This window comes from Lycium barbarum, chromosome 3 (genome assembly GCF_019175385.1).
Source record: "Lycium barbarum isolate Lr01 chromosome 3, ASM1917538v2, whole genome shotgun sequence".
NCBI classification, from domain to species: Eukaryota; Viridiplantae; Streptophyta; class Magnoliopsida; order Solanales; family Solanaceae; genus Lycium; species Lycium barbarum.
In genome coordinates this window covers 127,137,200-127,156,774 of record NC_083339.1, presented here as the reverse complement: position 1 = coordinate 127,156,774, position 19,575 = coordinate 127,137,200, and the positions used below count along the sequence as shown (strand labels likewise).

General features: G+C 36.9%; 3 protein-coding genes across 4 annotated transcripts; 2 read left to right on the top strand and 1 right to left on the bottom strand.

The window, feature by feature from the left end:
• Positions 1-1,429: 1,429 nt before the first annotated feature.
• On the top strand, positions 1,430-2,352 carry LOC132632358 (uncharacterized). Its single transcript, XM_060348258.1, has 2 exons — positions 1,430-1,599; positions 1,677-2,352. Exons 1-2 carry the CDS (start codon positions 1,572-1,574, stop codon positions 2,132-2,134), a joined length of 486 nt encoding a protein of 161 aa, XP_060204241.1. The 5' UTR covers positions 1,430-1,571; the 3' UTR covers positions 2,135-2,352.
• An 835-nt stretch (positions 2,353-3,187) lies between these two features.
• LOC132632356 (uncharacterized) lies at positions 3,188-7,859 on the bottom strand. Its single transcript, XM_060348256.1, has 5 exons — positions 7,548-7,859; positions 5,995-6,583; positions 4,578-4,984; positions 4,296-4,394; positions 3,188-3,641 (listed from the first exon to the last, which is right to left on the bottom strand). The coding sequence occupies exons 1-5, from the start codon at positions 7,676-7,678 to the stop codon at positions 3,428-3,430; spliced, it is 1,440 nt and encodes a 479-aa protein (XP_060204239.1). The 5' UTR covers positions 7,679-7,859; the 3' UTR covers positions 3,188-3,427.
• A 6,662-nt stretch (positions 7,860-14,521) lies between these two features.
• Positions 14,522-17,533, top strand: LOC132632355 (uncharacterized). Of its 2 annotated transcripts, none has more exons than XM_060348254.1 (4): positions 14,522-14,734; positions 15,463-15,624; positions 15,749-15,832; positions 17,045-17,533. In XM_060348254.1, exons 2-4 carry the CDS (start codon positions 15,477-15,479, stop codon positions 17,185-17,187), a joined length of 375 nt encoding a protein of 124 aa, XP_060204237.1. In that variant the 5' UTR covers positions 14,522-14,734; positions 15,463-15,476; the 3' UTR covers positions 17,188-17,533. The 2 variants fall into 2 exon arrangements, with proteins under 2 accessions (XP_060204237.1, XP_060204236.1); XM_060348253.1 differs by having other exon boundaries at positions 14,523-14,734; positions 15,466-15,624; positions 17,045-17,437.
• The last annotated feature ends 2,042 nt before the right edge of the window (positions 17,534-19,575 follow it).

The following is a 19,575-nucleotide window of genomic DNA, read 5'->3' as shown; positions in this document are numbered from 1 at the left end:
GAAGAAGTTAGATGTCAAACATGTTCGTTGAGAAACAAACGTTTGAGGTTTTTTTTTTTTTTTTTTTTTTTAAACATCTGATGTCCATAACTCGCGTTGGGATTCTGATTAATCCGTGTATGGTGCATCCACGAAAGCGCCATCATTGGAGATTTTTGTGACTGAAGAGGAATTTGAATTTGCAATGAAGGAAGAAAAATTTATAAACCCTTGAAACAGATTAATATTTTCATCTTTTCAGATGGGTTCTTCACCGGGAGAAGTGTTTCGTGAGCGTTCATGGAAAAACGGTTTAAGGACCCGTTTGGCCATGAAATTTTTTCACTTTTTTTCGGAAAATTATTTCACTTTATTTGGAAATCAACTTTTCGCCATGAAAATTTCAAATACAACGCTTGTAACCAAAAACCTTGTTTCCTTTCGCTTTTAATACATTCAAATAACCAAATATTCTTTGCAAAAACTATAACCAAACACAACTCCATCTTCAACTCCAATTTCAATATTCCAAATAATGTGAAAAATATTTGGTTTTCATGGCCAAACACCTACTTAATACTTCTGTTTAAAGTTCTGTCAGAATTAAGATTCGGACCAAATTAGTCATTATTTTTTGCATATATTAGGGGTCTTTTGGTAGCTAGTTAGGAGACAAGTTATTTATGTATTAAATCCTGCATATCACATTTTGTAGTTGGTTAGGAGGTGAGTTATTCATGTATAAAATTAATACGGTGTTTGATTTGCAATTTAGAAATTCGCATAACTAATACTCTCTCTGTTTCAATTTATGTGAACCCTTTAATGTTTGGGGAGTCTACGAGGTGGTTCTTTGACCACGTTTTCCTTACATCTTTTCTAAATTATTTGAATTATAAATTATCATGATTTATAGTATTTTTAATGTAGCTTCTAAATATATAAATTTTATTTTTATAAACTTGAAAAATTATGTCAAAATTTAAGGTCAAAATTATAAAGTTTGGCCCTCATATTCCGAAAAGATTCACATAAATTGAAACGGAGGGAGTAAATGTATAATTTATAAGGAAGTCTATATATTATTTTATGCGAAGATGAAATAACAAATACTAAATGAATAACTAATTCATGCTTAAAATAATACATAAATCCCTCTCACTAATCTCTATATTGAGCCTTGGGCTTAAAAAAACAGTTCAGCTTATAAACCAAAAAAAATAAATTGGGCTACATCTAAGCCAAACTGGCGTAATTAGTTTTTTGAGTTTATTTTAAATATAAAATGATTTTAACTAACCAGTCAAACACTCAAAAAAAGTTAAAAACAACTTATAAATAACTTATAAACCAATTCAAACAGATTGATTATTAATACCTCCATAATTCTAACTAGCTGTTAAACCACCCTAAAGACTTATGAGTAGTAAGTATCTATCAAGGAAAATAACCAAAATAAAGAAGCCCCTATACATTAAGGGCTATTTTGACCATTTTCTCGTAGAAGCCTCTGTCTGATAAAATATCATTTCAAATTGAAGATTTCTATTTTTTTCTTTCCTCGTTCAATTCTGCAATCTTGCCTCAAGGAAATGAACGCTCAGTTGAATTCCATCCAAGGTCAGTAAATATTAACTTCGCCTTGTTCGCTATGTGCTTTTATCTCAATCAATGCCCAATGTGCTTTTACTTTGCAGAGAACGCCGCCGGAAGTGATTCCGACTCAAACCCCGACGATTCGCCTGAATATTACCAGCCTATCTCTTCCACCCCCGATGACGATCAGAACTCCGATGATGATGAAGAGTGCCACGAATCTAGTAATTTTCATCGCCTCCCTAATGGCTATGCGAATTGCGTAGAGAACGGTATACCATCACTGGATCTAAGTGACGTGGATGATGAGGTTGAAGAAGAGGAGGAAGAGATAATAGCGGCGTCTGATACTGCTGTACGGAGAGCGTTTAGAGAGGATGAGAGCCGTCGTAACAGTCCATTGACGGAGGAGAATGCAACGAGAGTAATGGAAGCGATGCGTAGGGTTTCTTTTGGCGGAGTGGCTCCTGATTGGACTTCCCAACTTCCTGAGGATCAGTGGATTGATCATTTGCGAAGATTGAGAACACCGCCACCTACTACTGCCTCCACGAATTGAAGATGTTGATTTGCTATTAATTACTAATAGTAATTGCATGAGTTTTATGGATTTAATTTTGTTTATTCATGGGATGTGGTAGCTATTGTTGTTACATTGTTGAATGTTGAGTTGTAGTTAAACCTTTCTAGCCTTATATGTTTTAAGAATTTTGCTGTTGTTGTTTTGTTAATTTTCTTTGATGGTTTAACATAGGATCCTGGTACTATTTTATTGTCTTTGTTAGTGGCATATTGTTCTGTTGAGAAAATCAGTCTTTTTGCATAAAGATCTCTTATAACTTTAGATGAGGGGCAGATGCTGATTGATGGGCAAATGTTTGTGCAGCGGTTGAAAGAAATTAAATGATTGATCACATGTATCTTATTCGGCTTTGGGAGGTACTGGTGACAATGCCTCTGCGTAAATGTGTCAATGTTCATATATGCAAGTAGAGCATTGGAGGCTCTCAAATTTATCTGATTGTGTGTGCTTCAAGTGGCCAAACTGGGCATAGAAATGGTCAATATTGGTACTGTCTTGAGTTCAGGCTGCATTTTTTGGAGAATTGATAACCTTGAAATCCCTGTTTCCTGCTTCAATACTTGGAGGATAATCGGTCCGCCACCAGACCATTCTCTTCTCAAACAGCAGGTAGGTTTGGTTCAAACTAGCATTCAAGCTTGTGACATGCGCCTACCCAACATCCCTCGAGTTCGACCTTTACCATTGAACCAAAACCATGGTCCCCCGCGCCCCCTAGAACACAGTTAAGGGTGGAAGCTTGCCGATATAAAATACTAACAAGCTGATCTGAAATTTCGGATTACTGCCTACATCTTCCAAGTAGTACAATACGTTCACTTGATAGGGGAGGCAAGCCAACCGTAAATATCAATATTAGACTTGGCCTTCCAAAAGCTTGGCTAACCGGGCTATTACAAGTTGTGTTGTTGGTTGATAAAAGCCTTCCAATAACATACACAGTTTGTAAAAGGCTTTCGGAGTCCGAACATTCAACACAAGGGTTTTGGTAAGTAGTGGTGAATACAGCTTTAAAGATGGTCTCAGCAATACCAGGTAATCACAAACCAAGAAATTATACCAATGTTGATATGGGATACTAAATTGGCCATAGATTAAACAATCCTTTAGAAACATAATGAACAACAGGCAATGTGAACTACAACAAGATTCCACAAAAACCTAAAGGTAAACCGTTTCTTGTCCTTTCACAAAATGCACATTAGTCAGATGGGAAAGGGCAGCTCTGCATCCATGATCACAAATTTACTAGGATCTATAGGCACCAACTTAAGATGCCGTCCAGATATATACCTGCCCACCGCTTGTAGCCCCTGCAAGCATTCCAACATTGTCTTGATGTGCGTCAAAACGGCATGGAATAGCAGTCATGTGTTCGCTTCGTAAGGTAAAATCAAGTTTCTTGTCAGCTACCGAGATTACATCAACTCCTCTTTGCATATTGCCAATGTAGATGTAGGAATCATCCCAACCCCATATTCCTCTGCTTCCCCAAGTGAACATATATAGAGAAAATAAAGCTGTTAGTATATGATGACTAAGCATGCATAAGTGAGAAGTCGAATGTAAATAATAGCCCTATTAACTTTTGGAAATATGCACACAACCAACTGCCTATCTAATCAGAGGCACAAAATGGAACAGATTACAGGTAAACTCTTTTTTTTTTTTCCTGCTTAAGGTATTATCTCAAAAAGGAGGAATAAGCTTTTAGTAATTCTGTCCCGGAAACTAGATGCTCAAAGGAGAAGAACTTAAACAGCTTGTAACAAATTATCTCAACTTCACACCAATATAATAGAGAAAGTAGAATAACTATGAACATTAGCTTCTGCACTTTAGAAAATAAAAAAATACACCACTAGTCCGGTGGCGGAACCAGGATTTTCATTAAGGGAGTCCAAAATATAAAAAAGTAAACACAGAAGCCAAAGGGGGTTCAACATCTACTATATATTCATAAAAAATAATTTCAACCATGTATAAACAGTGTAATTTTCCGTCGGAGGGGGTTCAGCCCCCTGGGCCCTACCTGGCTCCGCCCATGACCACTACATTAAATGCTGAGGGGAGATGGTAATGTAGTTCATAACATAAATTAAAATGTTAAAATTTGCTTTTAAGGAACTAGCTATACCTGAATGAGGAAATCCATCTGTTTGTGTGATTATAATGGGAGATCATAGATGTATCTTCATAATTAGAGCCACTCAACAAACCAACTGTACTATCAATACTGCACGAACCGAAATAAAAGGAAAAAAGAATTAGCCATGCTAACATCTGCTACAGAGCTGATAATAAAAGTAATCAAGTAACTCCGCTAAAAACTTAAGATACATAGAATACTAAACTTTCAATTTCTCAACTATCCACAATATAATCTATAAGAATGGGCTGATGGGCATAACGCAACTACCTTGTTGTGGCAAGAAACCTTCCAGAAGGTGAAAAGTAAGCCGAGTGCACTGCTCTTTTGTGGAAGACAGTTTGCAAAGATTTTGGTTTATGTGCAGTAACTTTCCTCAAATCCCAAATGCATGCACTACCATCTGTAGAACTTGTTGCCATAATATTACAGTTTTCTGAGGTAAAATCTATCGTGTTAATCCTTTCTTCATGCAATTTCCATGATACTGAAGATTTTCCTGCCCTGAGATCGCAAATACCAAGTTCCCCACTGCCTTCGCCATAATATATGGACTTCATATCATGTGGCCGCTGTGATAAGGAAAATATGGGATGCTCACTCAAATATGCCAAATCAAACATTTCCTTTTCAATGTCCATCACCCTGATAAATCCATCATAGCAAGAAGTGAACATCTGCAAAAGAAAAGGAAAGAGTAATTGGACACTCATGACGCCTTATTCAAACCTGTAAAACCAAAGTGCCTATTAGTCAAAAAACTTTTTCCATATTTTTCCTCTTAAAAGTATTGGTCAGCATTATAAGAAGCCCTTCCTAGCATATAATAGCCATATAAAGACAAGCAATAAACACAGTAAAATGCATTATTGCATAAACAACATCACACGATAACGGCATAAACTTGTAGAGGTAATAAACACAGATGCAATTTTCTAAGTTGTTTACTTTCTAAAGCATGCTTTTCACCAAAATACTTTGGCGTTCTACAAGTATATGTTAACATGAACACACTATGCCTAGGCACAGTGGCGGAGCCACATAGAGCTGAGGGGGTCGAACCCCCTCGGAGGAAAAAACACTTTTTTTACAAGGTTAAAATTATTTTTTATGTATATATAGTAGATGTAAATTATTAACGGCTTATTTACTTTCATTGTTGTCATTTTCATAGTTATTTATAGCAGTTAATTCTCCTTTTACCATGACTTTCTTGCTTTGTTATTCCTTGCTTTCATATTGTTTTCGATACGCTTGATCATATCTAACCTTGTGTCTTGTCTTGTTTATTTTTATTTTTTTTCTTCTCCTCTCTTGAGCCGAGGGTCTTTCGGAAACAGCCGCCCTACCTTTCAAGGTGGGGGTTAGGTCTGCGTACATTCTACCCTCCCCAGACCCCACATAGTGGGATTATACTGGGCTTGTTGTTGTTGTATATATAGTAGATGTTGAACCCCCTTAGGCTTCTTCGTATGTTTACTTTTTTATATTTTGAACCCCCTCAGCGGAAATCCTGGCTCCGCTACTGCCTTGGCATATGAAAAATAGGTCAATGTAAGAAGCAAAGGTATCAGATTTTTTAGCGCATATGTTCTAATTACTTTATCTGGAAAGAAATGGCCATCCAAGTAAGAAAATTCCAAGACTGGTAGTAATTTATCACTCTCGAGACAAAACTTAACCATACCTTTGACACAGAAAAAGGGTCCATGACTATCCCTGAAACTGGACCTGAATGAGGATGGTACAAATAAATCCCATCTCCATCCTCCTGTCGAGCATCAACATTCCAGAAACCTATATTGCCAAATTTGTTCCCTACAGCAACCATTCGAACAGTGTTGGTGGGGAAAAACCGCACATTTAATATTCTTCCTGGCACAACCCGTGCTATGTTGTCTGGTTCCAACCTCAATGATTCCAAATGAACTGTACCAGAAGCCTTTCTTTTCTCTATCCGGTCATCCTCATCGTCAATCTTATGGGAGAAATCCTTAATTGTTTCAATCAATTTTTGATTTGAGACATCAAAGTCACCACTATATGCGTCTCTCATACTTATGGGAATAGGTTCTCGCGGTGACTTTTTGGGTGTGGGTTGTGAGTACTTGTTAGGTGCTATTCTATCTGGGAGATCATCAGAATCATCTTTTATCCCACCAGCTGTAGAAGAATCCGGTGGTATACCTTTAGTCCTGAGAGACCGCCGCAGCACAACTGGTGATTTAGACTTCTGTTTCTTCTGTGGACTTGCCTGATATGATTTACTTTGAGCTCTGCCATGTCAAACAAATGGCTAATTTACTTGCGCGCACAAATAAACTACAGAAAACACTCATTTAACATATGCATTAATACATAGAAAAGACGAGCTAATATTATACATATGCCTGCTTTTACCTAGTTCAGAAGGGTAAAGAAGCACACAAAATGCACAGGAACAACTAGTTGACTACTCTAACAGATAATAGAAACAAACAAACATGAATATCGTATTCCTTATCAATTGTCGATGGTAATTCATTTGTATTTTACAAATAAATTTGGAAATACATCAGAGCAATAAAAGTTGAAAACTTTTTCCTCTCCTCTCGAAACTAAAAAAAAAAACAAAAAAAAAAACCATGTACGTCAAAATTAATATAGTTAACTTGAAAAGATACAACATTTTGGAACAATAATATGATGATTGAAACCATCTTACATTTGGCTCGCGTCTGGGCATAGATTATAGATCAGATTTTGAAATTTATCTTCATATATCTGTTTAGCCATGAAATTTGATCATATTTTGAAAATTTATCTTAAACTATTTTCAAAAACTGGCTTAGACTAGTTTTTGCGAGAAATTTCACTTCCACCTAAGAAAACTTCAAATATTTTCCAAGTAAAATGCATGTCCAAATCGAATTTCAAGTTTCAACTTCAAAATCTGTTGACAACTTTTTCCTTTAAAAATACAAGAAAGATAAAACATGTCAGTGAACATTTCATACAGGTAAATCGAAAAAATAAAAAAATTGGAATGAGATAATAAAATGGTTAAGAAACAACCCACGGTTACTACAAGGGTTTTTACGGAAAAATAAAAATAGTATTCAATTAGCACACTCCCTCAGAACCCGGAAAGTGGAACTGAAAATAACTCTCAAAGTAGAGAAAGGAAATACATATTCAAACAAAGTTACAAAGAATAAAAATAAGATAGAAGAGAAAATAGTAGCCATTCTTTAAAAGTACCTTGGACGCTTGGTGACAGCGGAAAGTTGAGAAACTCGGGACTGAATCTTAAGGGACGCTAGCATTTCTTCATTCCTCTTTATATTCTCAATCCTCCGCCGTTCGTACTCCGTCAATTTTTCCGACGCCATTGGAATTTTGAAAGTTTAGATTGGGAAGGGTTATCAAATGGGTCGGCAATTCAGAATTGGGAAAGTTGTTGGGTGTGTCAGTTTCTGACTTGTATATATTAACGGTGTGATGTGATTTACGCGGGCGTAATAAAATGGCGGGAAATAATCTCGAAATCTACGTGGCGTGGCGCATCTCTTGCCATGGATTTCTGGAAGAAAGTCCAATTAATCAAACCATAATTCGTCTCTTATTAATTCAGTATTTATGAGACTGCATTTCCGTCTTAAATTATTAAATCCGCGACTTAGGTAGCACAAAAAATAAAAAGTTGAACCAAACTAGTACAAAAAAAAAAAAAAACATAAGTAGTATTCACGCACGAATTTCGTGCGTGAAAGGACCAAACTGCAAAAATGCAGCTTGACCCTTTCACGCACGAAATTCGTGCGTGAAAGGACCAAACTGCAAAATTGCAGATGAGGCCTTTCACGCACGAAATTCGTGCGTGAATGGGTCAACATATATTGACCCCATCTTCCCCACCAGCGACTGCTCCCTTCCTCACCCCCATTAAACCCCGTTCCAGTGGTCCCACCCCCCTTAAAACGATAATTTCGTGTTATTTTTCAATCCAAAACTCAATATTCTTGGTATATTGAAGTGTAGGAACAAGTTTCTAAGGTTGAATTTCGGAATAGAGCGGCGTATAACATATTTCAAAAACTCAAAAAAAGCTTCAATCTAAGTATTTCACTATGAATTTTTTATTACATTGTTAAATATATTATTATCCTAAGCATGATCATTGTATAACTGTGGTGCATTACCCTTTTTTTTTTTTTTTTTTTTTTTTTTTTGCGTTTTTGGGCAGTCTGTGTACTGTTGGGACTGCCCATTTTTTCATTTTTTTTTATTTGTTTATCTATTGTTAATTAGTTAATTATTTATTGCTTGTTTATTTAGTATTTGTTAATTGTTGGATTAGCGACTTAAGTATTTGTTAATTGTTGGATTAGCGACTTAAGTATTTATTAATTGTTAGACTGGCTAATTATTTATTTTGTTTTTGTTAAGCCAATTGTTTATTTGTTAATAATTTCTTAATTGTTTCATTAGTTAATTAATTGTTTATTTGTTAAATATACGATAATAATTTATTAATTTTTTGATTAGTTACTTAATTGTTTATTTATTAAATATGTGATAATAACTTGTTAATTATTTGATTAGTTAGTTATTTGTTTATTTATTAATTATTTATACTAATTGTATGCTAACTAATTGTTAATTATTTGACTTATCTTTATATTTTAGGAATGAAAACCGTTAGTTTAGGATTCTTAACCCGTAGCTTAGGATTGAAAACCCTTAATATAATTTTCTATAAAAGATTACATAACTAATATTACTTGTTAATGATTTATTTAAAATACGTAAAACAGATGGGTCACCACAATCTTTAATAAAATATTCGATAAAAGATTACATAACTAATACTAATACTACTTGTTAATGATTTATTTAAAATGCGTAAAATAGATGGATCACCACCCTCTTGATCCGGGGCCCTTCGACCGAGAGTTACTGTATCTTCAGCCCGAGCATAGGTCGCAACATATATGGACATCCGACCTGCAGCCTGAGTCTCAGGTCCGTACCCGGTTAGGGGACTCAGCATGGGAGATCTTAGCTGCTCGCCCACCACATCCTCGTGTCCTGGATATACTACGTCGGGGCGGTATCTACCGGTGCGTCGAAGTTGGTCGGGTACAGCACGATAGGTCGCTAGTGACGGCATTGATTGAGAGGTGGCGACCGGAAACGCACACATTTCATCTCCGCACCGGTGAGGCTACCATTACCCTTCAGGATGTGGAGGTCATTTATGGGCTACAGGTTGATGGACGCCCATTGTATATTGAGGAGCCTCTTGTGCTGCCGCCTTACCGGGGTGAGTTGATTAGGCTCACCGGTTTCGCGGCTCTGGATGGTCATATTTCCGGCCAGAGTCGGCTTTTGTTGTCGGCCCTTTACGCTCACTTGCGCCTCACAGACATGCAGCATCCGATTGGAGAGGACACGCCTCAGGCTGATGTTGATCGACGTGCGCGTCTATACCTACTCATCATATTCGGGGCCATCCTATTCCCGAACACTTCGGGTTCGCATATGAGCTTGAGGTATCTTCGGTATATCGACGATCTCGCCGAGATAGGATGTTATAGTTGGGGCACTGCTGTGCTGGGCTACATGTATCGAGGATTATGCCGATGTTCTATGGGCACGAGGGTAGAGGTCCCTGCATTTTGCTCGCTTCTTCAGGTAATATATTTAAGTGTGTGTAATTATACACAAAATATATTTATTTAAAACGACGACTGATAATTTTTTTTTTTAATTGACTATATTAGATATGGATGTGGACTAGGTTGAGACCTTTTCAGCCCATACCAGCTGACCCTCCCGCTGACTATCTTACTGTCCCGATGCCATACGCGCGGAGATGGTCGCGAGGCGTACGCCGACGTGTGGAGACGCACCACAGCCTTCTCCCGTTTAGGGATCAGCTAGACCGCATGACGGCGCAGACGGTATGTTCATATTTTGGATTCACACGCTAGACCACATAACTACTATTTTAGTCTTTTGTTGTTAACTAGTTCAATTCTTTTTACAGGCTTTTATATGGACGCCGTATGATCATATTTTGGATGAGCTGCCGGCGTTTTGTAGGGCTGGTCAGCACATGTGGATGTCGCGGTGTCCATTGATACATATGGATATCGTTGAGTATCACGCGCCCGACCACGTGTTACGGCAGTTTAGGTATGTACAGAATATACCCGTGGCTACGGTTTGGGAGCATGACCACTATGCGAGGGACGAGCGTGCGGGCGTCGATGATGCATGGCGACTCCATATGCAGCAGCAGGTCCAGAGTTGGGATGTGAGGATGACGAGCCTAGCGGTGGTCGGACATGACACTCCCATCCATGTGTACATGGAGTGGTACATGCGGATCACTCGCATCATTATTGGCAACCCCTCTAGGCGTCGTCCAGATGGCCTGGGATATGTAGCTCTCGCAAGAGTGTACGAGGCGCTGGTAAGTTTTATTAGTCTTAAACTTAAACCATCGTCTTATGTACTACTTTACAAATTTATTCAATTGTTAATATTGACAAACATATGCAGGTACGGACCGTTCAGACGATGCGCTATGAGAGCACTGCCCGTTCAGACGATGCGCTATTCTCAAAACTCACCAGTGGTACCAAATATGGATGTTGGTCAATCCTCTCAATTCGGTGGAGTTGATCATTCTCCACATCATGACAGTGCTTATGAACGACAGTAAGTTCATCACCTTGATATTAATTTATCTATATATATGTATGAAGTTGGTATTTAAAATATGTTACTTTTCGTGTAGGAGGATGAATGCACTTGATAATGAAGATTTTCCTAATTATTATGAGTCATCATCAAGTGATGACGATGAAATAGCTAATAATGCAGAGGTAACCGATGATGAAGATGATGATGATGATGTTCAAGTTGGTATGACCAACAATATTCCTCAAAGCCAAAACCAACAAGAACCAATGCACCACTACGTACCACCACCGATGGCTGAAAACTCAACTTCTGAAAGCCCAATTCAGTGGCATTCTAACAATATCCCTTTTCTTGACAGCCTGTAGGGTCGTGATGATGCATTTGTCTTCACAAGAGAAGATGATGATAGTCGCCAAAAAACCTGGATTGAACCAAAGGATTTCAACAAAGATCGATGCTACCTTGCAAAGGGAATGTTGTTCGCATCCAAAAAGGCGTTGCAACGGGCTGTCAAAATTTATTGTTTTAAGGACATGATGGAGTTTAAGGTTGATCTTTCAACCTCAAAGATATGGAGACTAGTTTGTAAACGACGGTATCAAGGCTGTGAGTGGTTGCTTCGGGGAATTGTTAAGCCTGATAGTATGTGGGCTATCACAAAATTCCGCGAAAGACACACTTGTGATATGGAAGAAAATCGAGCAGATCATTATAATTTAGATACAAACATGATTGCTCAAGTATTACTTAAGGACATTGTCGAAACTCCAAGGTAACTTATCCTACCTAGTACATCATATGTCTTATATCGATTAAAAGATCAATTACTAAATGTTGTTTGTTTAAACTTGTGCAGGATCCCCATCAAAGATTGTATTCGAAACGTTCAAACCATATATAGAAAAACTATAAGCAACAGAAAGGGATTTCTCGGGCGTAGACGCGCTTTTGAGATGGTCTTTGGAAATTGGCATACTTCTTTTCAATCGCTGCCAAGGTATATGGCAGCTCTACAACATTTTAATAATGGTACTGTTGTAGAGTGGCGGCTTATAGAGGGTAAAATCTTCAACTTCGTATTTTGGACATTCAAACCATGCATTGATGGTTTTGCTCACTGCCGACCAGTGATATCCATAGATGGTACGCATGTATATGGTGCCTACGACATCAAGCTCCTAATTGCAATAGGAATGGATGCCAATGGGTCAATATTTCCTCTTGCTTTCGCAATTGCCGCTAACGAGAGCAACGACACATGGGGGATCTTTTTGACCCATTTGAAAACTCATGTTATTAAGGATGGTACCGGCATATGCGTGTTGTCTGATCGTCATAAAGGCATATTGCACAATATGGCTAATTTACCAGGGTGGCAGCCTCCCTTTGTTTACCATCGCTATTGTTTAAGGCACTTGAAGGCAAATTTGCAATCAACGTTTCACAATGGCACTCTAAACAAATTGATGTGGGGGGCTGCGATGGAGCATCAACAACGAAAATGGGCTGCAAAAATGGATCTGATCAGGGCAGTGAGTGAACCCGCATATATTTGGTTGATAAAGCTCGAAGTTGAAAAATGGACGCTTCATGCTGATGGAGGCAAAAGATGGGGCATGCTCACAACAAACAGCTCAGAATCTTTCAATGGCTTACTGAAATCAGCTCGAGGACTACTTGTCACCGCAATGGTGAGAATGACTTTCAAGCAGGCGGTGGAGCGATTTGTTGTTAGGACAAGGCAAGCTAGAGCGATATTAGCCGACGACGGGACATGGATGCCAAAGCCCTTCAAAATTATGGAGCATTGTAGAAAAAAATGTGAGCACCACCAAATGACCGAGTATGACCCAATTCGACATGTCTACGAAGTTAGGACGGGTTATCACAACGGTAAGGGTGGCAACGTGCATAACGTTTATGAGGCAACAAGAACGTGCACTTGTGGTAAGTGGCAAACGTATCACATGCCGTGTTCTCATGCTGTCAAGTGCTTCGAGAGAATGAGAAAAACGGTAACAAGTTATGTGGCGGGGGAATACAAAGTCCACAGTTACCTTAGAGCATATTCCGGTCAATTCCACCCACTTGGTAATGAAGCTTATTGGCCAAACGAGCCGTTTTCGATGGTTGCTAACAAGGATTACATCAGGAAATTGGGCATTAACTCACGAAGTCGTAGACCCAATCAAATGGATGTTAGTGAAAGAACTTATTCTCGCAAGTGCTCTACCTGTAAGCAATATGGCCATGACAAGCGTTCCTGTGGGCAACAAGGCCGTGGTAGTACAAGCACCTCTCGAAGTAATAGAGTCTCTAGAACTTGAAAATTGTATTATTATTGTAATTAATTATTGTATTACTTTGAATTAGTATTGTAATTAGATGGAATGAATTATTTTTAAATTAGTATAAACCTCTCGTATTGGATGAATTATTATTAAATCAAATATTTATATTTGAACATTCAAATATAATAAAACACTTAAATCAAAACCCTATAAATAGACAAGTTTCAAAACTTACTTCGGGGCACCTTAGAACCCCTAAAACGGTTATCCAAACGTTTAGGTGGACTTGATGTAATGAGCCGACATTATTGTACGCAAAAAAAGATATTAAGTTTTATATAAAATATTGATATTTTGGGATTTTGAAACATGACTAATCTTTGCCCAAAGTATGGAAAAAAATGTGATTTGAAAGGTAAGAACAAAAAAAAAAAAACTGTGCTGCTTCACGCATGAAATTAGTGCGTGAAAGGAGTATATGGTATTATTGCAAGTTGATCCTTTAAAACGGTCAAATAATGCTCCATTCACGGACTAAATTCATGCGTGAAAGGCAAAATGGTTTCACGCATGAAATTAGTGCGTGAAAGGAGTATATCCTATTACATTTCATGCGTGAAAGGAGTATATGGTATTATTGCAAGTTGGTCCTTTAACGCATGAATTTTGTGCGTGAAAGGGTCAAGCTGCATTTTTGCAGTTTGGTCCTTTCACGCACGAATTTCGTGCGTGAATACTACTTATGTTTTTTTTTTTTTTTATACTAGTTTGGTTCAACTTTTTATTTTTTGTGCTACTTAAGTCGCGGATTCTAAATTATTCAACCAACTTATTAAATGAATTAGTTAGTATTTTATAATTTTATTTTTATATAAATGAGTATTTCTACTCCTACAAGTAATTTTACTATGTATACTGGTAAATAATATTTAAAATAGAGAAAATGTTTATAGAAGTAATAATTTGAACCTGTTAGGTGCAAGCACAGTCTCTGTCACTTAATTATTGTAATTGTGTTATTCAACTTTATTTAATTTTCAAAATCATTTAACAATAAAATTTTCGATACTTATTTAATAACGCAACAGCTATAAATTTTTAGAAAAGAATATCTTAAAAAAATTAATTAATATTTAAACTTATATCGTACCTAATCCATCCTAAATTTAAAATTCTTGACCCGACCCGCTTATTTAAAACTATAGTAATAACTTGTAAAACATTGTGTTCTTCTTAGCAATTAAAGTGTGTACTAACCGAACCTACTTCTTATTTCTCTTTCCGTTCTTTGTATTTTTGGCCCAAAACCATTCTTCCAGTTCCAGAGCCGAAAAGCAAAGATAAAAATTAGTAGAACTCCAAAAGATAGTATATCCACCAGGTCGACCAAGAGAGAAAACGGTATCTGAGTTAGCTATATACACGGAAGAAAAGTTGGATCTGGTAAGCTACCTCACTTTGCCCTTTTCATTGTGACTGTTTGTATTTAGTGAATTTTTATAAAATCATTTCATTAAATGAACTACTCCATCAGTTTGTAATTAAGTTGTAGTCGTATATGTCCATTTTGAGGATTTAGTTTTCTTTTTTTTCTAATGACTGGTGTCTTGTTGGTAATATGATAATTCTTTTATAAACATAAAACTGTTATTCTGCTGATGCATTAAAATTAGCCTTGCGTAGCTGCAACTCTCACCTTTGTTTCCGGTTCAATTGCGTGTTGGTGATTGCGAGTAAGTTTCACATAATGCCATCAATGTGTTTGTGAAAATGCCTCACATAAGCTCTTCATTTGAATTGATTAATTTTATTGAACTGAAGTTTTACTACGTCTCATCGTATCGGAATTTCATTCCTTGGACCATGGTGTTGGTGATTTTGAGTAAGTTTCATATACTGCCATCAATGTGTTTGTGAAAATGCCTCAACTAAGCTCTTCATTTGAATTTATTAATTATAACTAAACTAAAGTTTTACTGTGTCTCATTATATCGGAATTTCATTCCTTGGGTCATCGTTCTTTCATGAAATCATTTTGATATGTTATTTATGTTTTTTTTTTTTTTTTCTTTCTTCTAGTTTTTCCCTCTCTTTGGAAAAAATGGTTGCCTCCTGTTTGAATTTTCGTACTTTTATCATTTGCTGGGTTTTCTTACGTCCTTCATGTTTAGCAGGGCTTCTGATAATGGCTTTGAGACGTATGCTTGGGTATTCGGATGGAGAGTTAATGAGATCAGATGCAAAACCCTGCTCAAGGCTAACGAGACAAACAGCTGGGATTTTTTCTGTTGGAGGAGCATTAGGATTTTGGATTCTTTGCCGATTGCACTATGGTTGGTTTTATAGTTCTCCTTCGATTGTTTTTAGTCTCCTGATGTCTTGTCCTCATTCTTTCATTTTCTTGAGCTGTTTTTAAATTTCAAGAGCTTTCGTGTAATCGTGTTATTTTGGACCTAGGAATTCAATATGAAGTTTTTCCCATGAAGAAAATAACGAGAAGAGAAATGCAACAACAACAACAAACCCAGTGTGATCCCACAGGTGGGGTCTAGGGACGGTAGGATACGAGAAGAGAAATGCAATAAATGAGATTTCAATCTCTAAATTTACAACAATGTTAAAATGTGTTTGTTTGATAGATCTCCAAGTATTGAGTGGCAATGTTTATCAATTAGTAAAAAGGCTTAATGCCAATTGTAGGCGTTTTTGTTTGAGAAAGAAAACTTAAAGGTAAGACATGTTCTCTGAAGATGAAGTGCTGCTTGAGCTTGTTGCTCTGCAAGTGGATTGTCGAGAGTTCTTTTACCATCTTTTTCATTAATTTAAGTGGGGATCTAGTAGCTCAGTTGGTTGGCAACCTGAATTGAGGGTTCGAATCCCCTACCCCCTATGTAACAATTTTTTAAAAAAAAAAAAAAAAGAAAAAAAAAAAAGCTTAGAGTTCAGCTCAACAATACAAAAAAAAAAAAAAAAAGAGCTTAAAGTTCCAGCTCCTAGGCTCTAAATCTTCCTTCATGTGCTTCCACCCTATGCCCTTCTTCCTTCACTGTCATCCCCAATGTATAAACTAAAGGGTGGATCAATATAGTAACTGTCAGCTAATTGTTTGGGTAAAGATGGGCCTAATGAATCCTTCTGTGTTCAATAGATGGCACAATATCTTGGTTGTTGTAGAGGCAAAGGGTCGGGAAAGAGAGGAATTGGGCAGCCGAGTTGGGCTTGTTATCTTGTCTTCTGCTTAGTCATTAAATAAGAAATACTCCCGAGGTTAAAGAAGAGAGCAAGCCGGATGAGACGGGCTGGAAGGAGAGAGAGAAGGGACAGTGGACTTAGTGGGCTGTTCATATATGCAGTAGTTCGGTTCTTATTGAGCTCTGATTTTATTTGGATCTTTTGCTGCCAGAAAAGCTCTAAAGTGCAGCAAGGAAGAGACAAAGGTCACCGGGATCCTATTGACTTGGGAATTTCATGTGCTGAAAGTATTTGATATTCTCAGCTTTGATCTTTGTACATGACCTCAAAGTAGTTGATTGACTGCTGGAATGACTTTTGACTTGATAGATGAAAGGATTGTTGCATCAATTTCCACATTCTATAATTCCATGTGATTTTCTCCTTTCAATCCTCTCCCTTGACTTTGTTGATTAGTAATGAGCTCTAAAACTTATTGTAGATTAATTGACACTTGAAATTTATCTTGATTATGCACGTGTTTTCTTTTCTGATATTGCATCTCCTACCCTGATAATACAGGTCCTAGAATCACAGTTCCTAGAAGTCTTAGATGGGCAACTTGTGGGGCTGTTACTGTGAGCTCAAGCACTGCTTTGCTAGTTCGTCTATTTAGTCCTGAATGTGAACCACAAAACATAGCTGCCTACGACAAGAATGGATGATGTTGCTTTTCTTCAGAGATCAGTATGTAAAACTGAAGCATGATGTCCTATTTAATTCATGTCTCAACTTTTTAAGCATTCTCCTTCCACAGGCATCGCACATATGGCTGCCCGTGGTAACCAGGGGAGAACGACCCGTGCTTAAATGCTAAACTATTTTCTCACTGAGGGCCTATTTTATTTGTTGCTAACTGTTATATCGATTTCTATTGAGTAAAAATGCTGCAAGCACTTGTGAAGTGATGCTTAATCTGTCTCATGTTTTCTCCTCCCAACAGCCAATTCTGTGTCATATACTACAAAGAGGAAAAACCTATTTGTGTGAATGAATTATCATTTGTCTTAAGCTTCCAAGGTTATATTTGTAAGGAAATAGCTGATGTGGCCTGGATCTATTATTCACTCTAAACCAGCAAATTACTTGGCATAATCACTTCTTTCGTTTGATCCTTCACAAGCTAGTCCCTCTCCATCAGATTTTGGGTCTTTTCGTTTGGAACTTTGTCAAGGTGTGCTCGTTTTACACTAAACCCACTAAACTCAAATGGATGACGAAAATCCCAAAACTATGGAAAACATGGATTAAAGACTGACATGTTATGAACGCAGTGTTTGAAGATATTTAGGCTCTAAATCTGTAATGAACCAAATTTTTCTCCTTTTGGATGCCTATGGTTCTAAGTTCTGATTCAGATTCTATTGATCTGATCTTGTTGGAAAGAAGGTGGATTTGAGGGGGAAAAAAACGTTACTAGCTTAAGAATCACATGTGATTTTGTTATGTGCCAATTGTCCCTTGTCTCATCATTTTTTTTTTGCGCGGAATGCCTTCAAAGGCACTGGTCTTTAATTTTTGCCTCTCAAATTGTTGGTGCCTAAAAACCTATGGGTTCTGGGTTCGAACTCCCGCTCAATAAAAAATTAAAAAAAAAATTGCAAGGCAGAGGTTTGGATTCAAACTCTACCTATAAGGCAGAGTTTGGGAAAAAGTCTGCCTTAAAGCCTAACTTTTGCCTGAGTAGGCATAATTTTGGGCAAAAGTTAGGCCTTAAGACAAACCTCTGTCTTAACGCTTAATTTTTGCCCGAATAGGCCTAATTTGCTACAAACCTTTACCTTGCGTTTTTTTTTTTTAGACTGAGTTGGGGTTCGAACCTAGAACCTCAGGGTATTAGGCGAAGAACAAAAATTAAAGACCAACAATTTGAAGGGAAAAAATTAAAGACCAGTGCCTTTGAAGGACAACCGGTTAAAGAAATAAGGGGGATTTCGCATAAATGACTACATTTTGGGGGTTTAAAAATTGCCATAGCTACATTTTCAATATTTAAATGGGATAGCTACTTTTTTTTTTTGCTGTTCGTTTTTTTTTTCCGCTGTATACATTTTTTTCGTTGTATTCATGAATACAGCGATTCTTTTTTCTTTTTACATTGTATTCATGAAAATGACTATCTGTATTCATAAACGGGCTCGTTGTATTCATGAATACAACGAGTAAAACTGAATACATAAAAACATAGATACTCCAAAAATTAACAAATACACCTTAAAAAATATGAATACAATCTAAAATATTAACAAAAAAAAAAAGCTCAAAAAAGTGAATACAATCATCTTATCCATGAATACATACAATCGCCTTATTCATGAATACAACAACACCAACCACTAGTCCCTGCCAGATCTGCCGGAAATTTCACCACAACAACAACATCAACTCTTATGCTAACAAATACATACTAAAAAAAAAAATGAATACAATCGAAAAATTTAACAAAAAAAAACTCAAAAAAGTGAATACAATCGCCGTATTCGTGAATACAAAAATTTCCGGCCAGATTTGACTGTTTCCGTCCAGATTTGACACTGACGCCACCAGATCTGCGAAAACATCGCTGTCACTAACAACTGCCGTTGTTATCCTTCATAGCCATCGTCACCAACAACTTCGCCATTAAAACGAAATCGAAGCTTGTTCAAGAACCCTAACAATGTCAGAAACGTTTTTTGTTAAAATTAAAAAAATGGAAGAAGATATTCAACAAAATACACATAAAAAACAATTAAAAAACGAAAGAATTGTTGTGTGTGTTTTTAGAGAGAGAAAGAAAACGGAGATTTTTAGAGAGAGAAGATAGTTGAAGAAGAAGAAGAAGAAGAAGAAGAAGGTGGGTAAGTATAAAGAGAGAGTCAAAGAAGAACGGACATTTCCAATGCTTTTTTCTTTTTTACTATATTTTATTTTAATAGTTATTAAGTGTCATTAAGATACAACTATTAGCTATGAGATGTAATTAATTGAAACTATAGCTACTAAATATAATTAGATAGTAGTAGCTAGTTACATCCCGTAATTATTCCAAGAAATAAACGTTAACGAGTGGC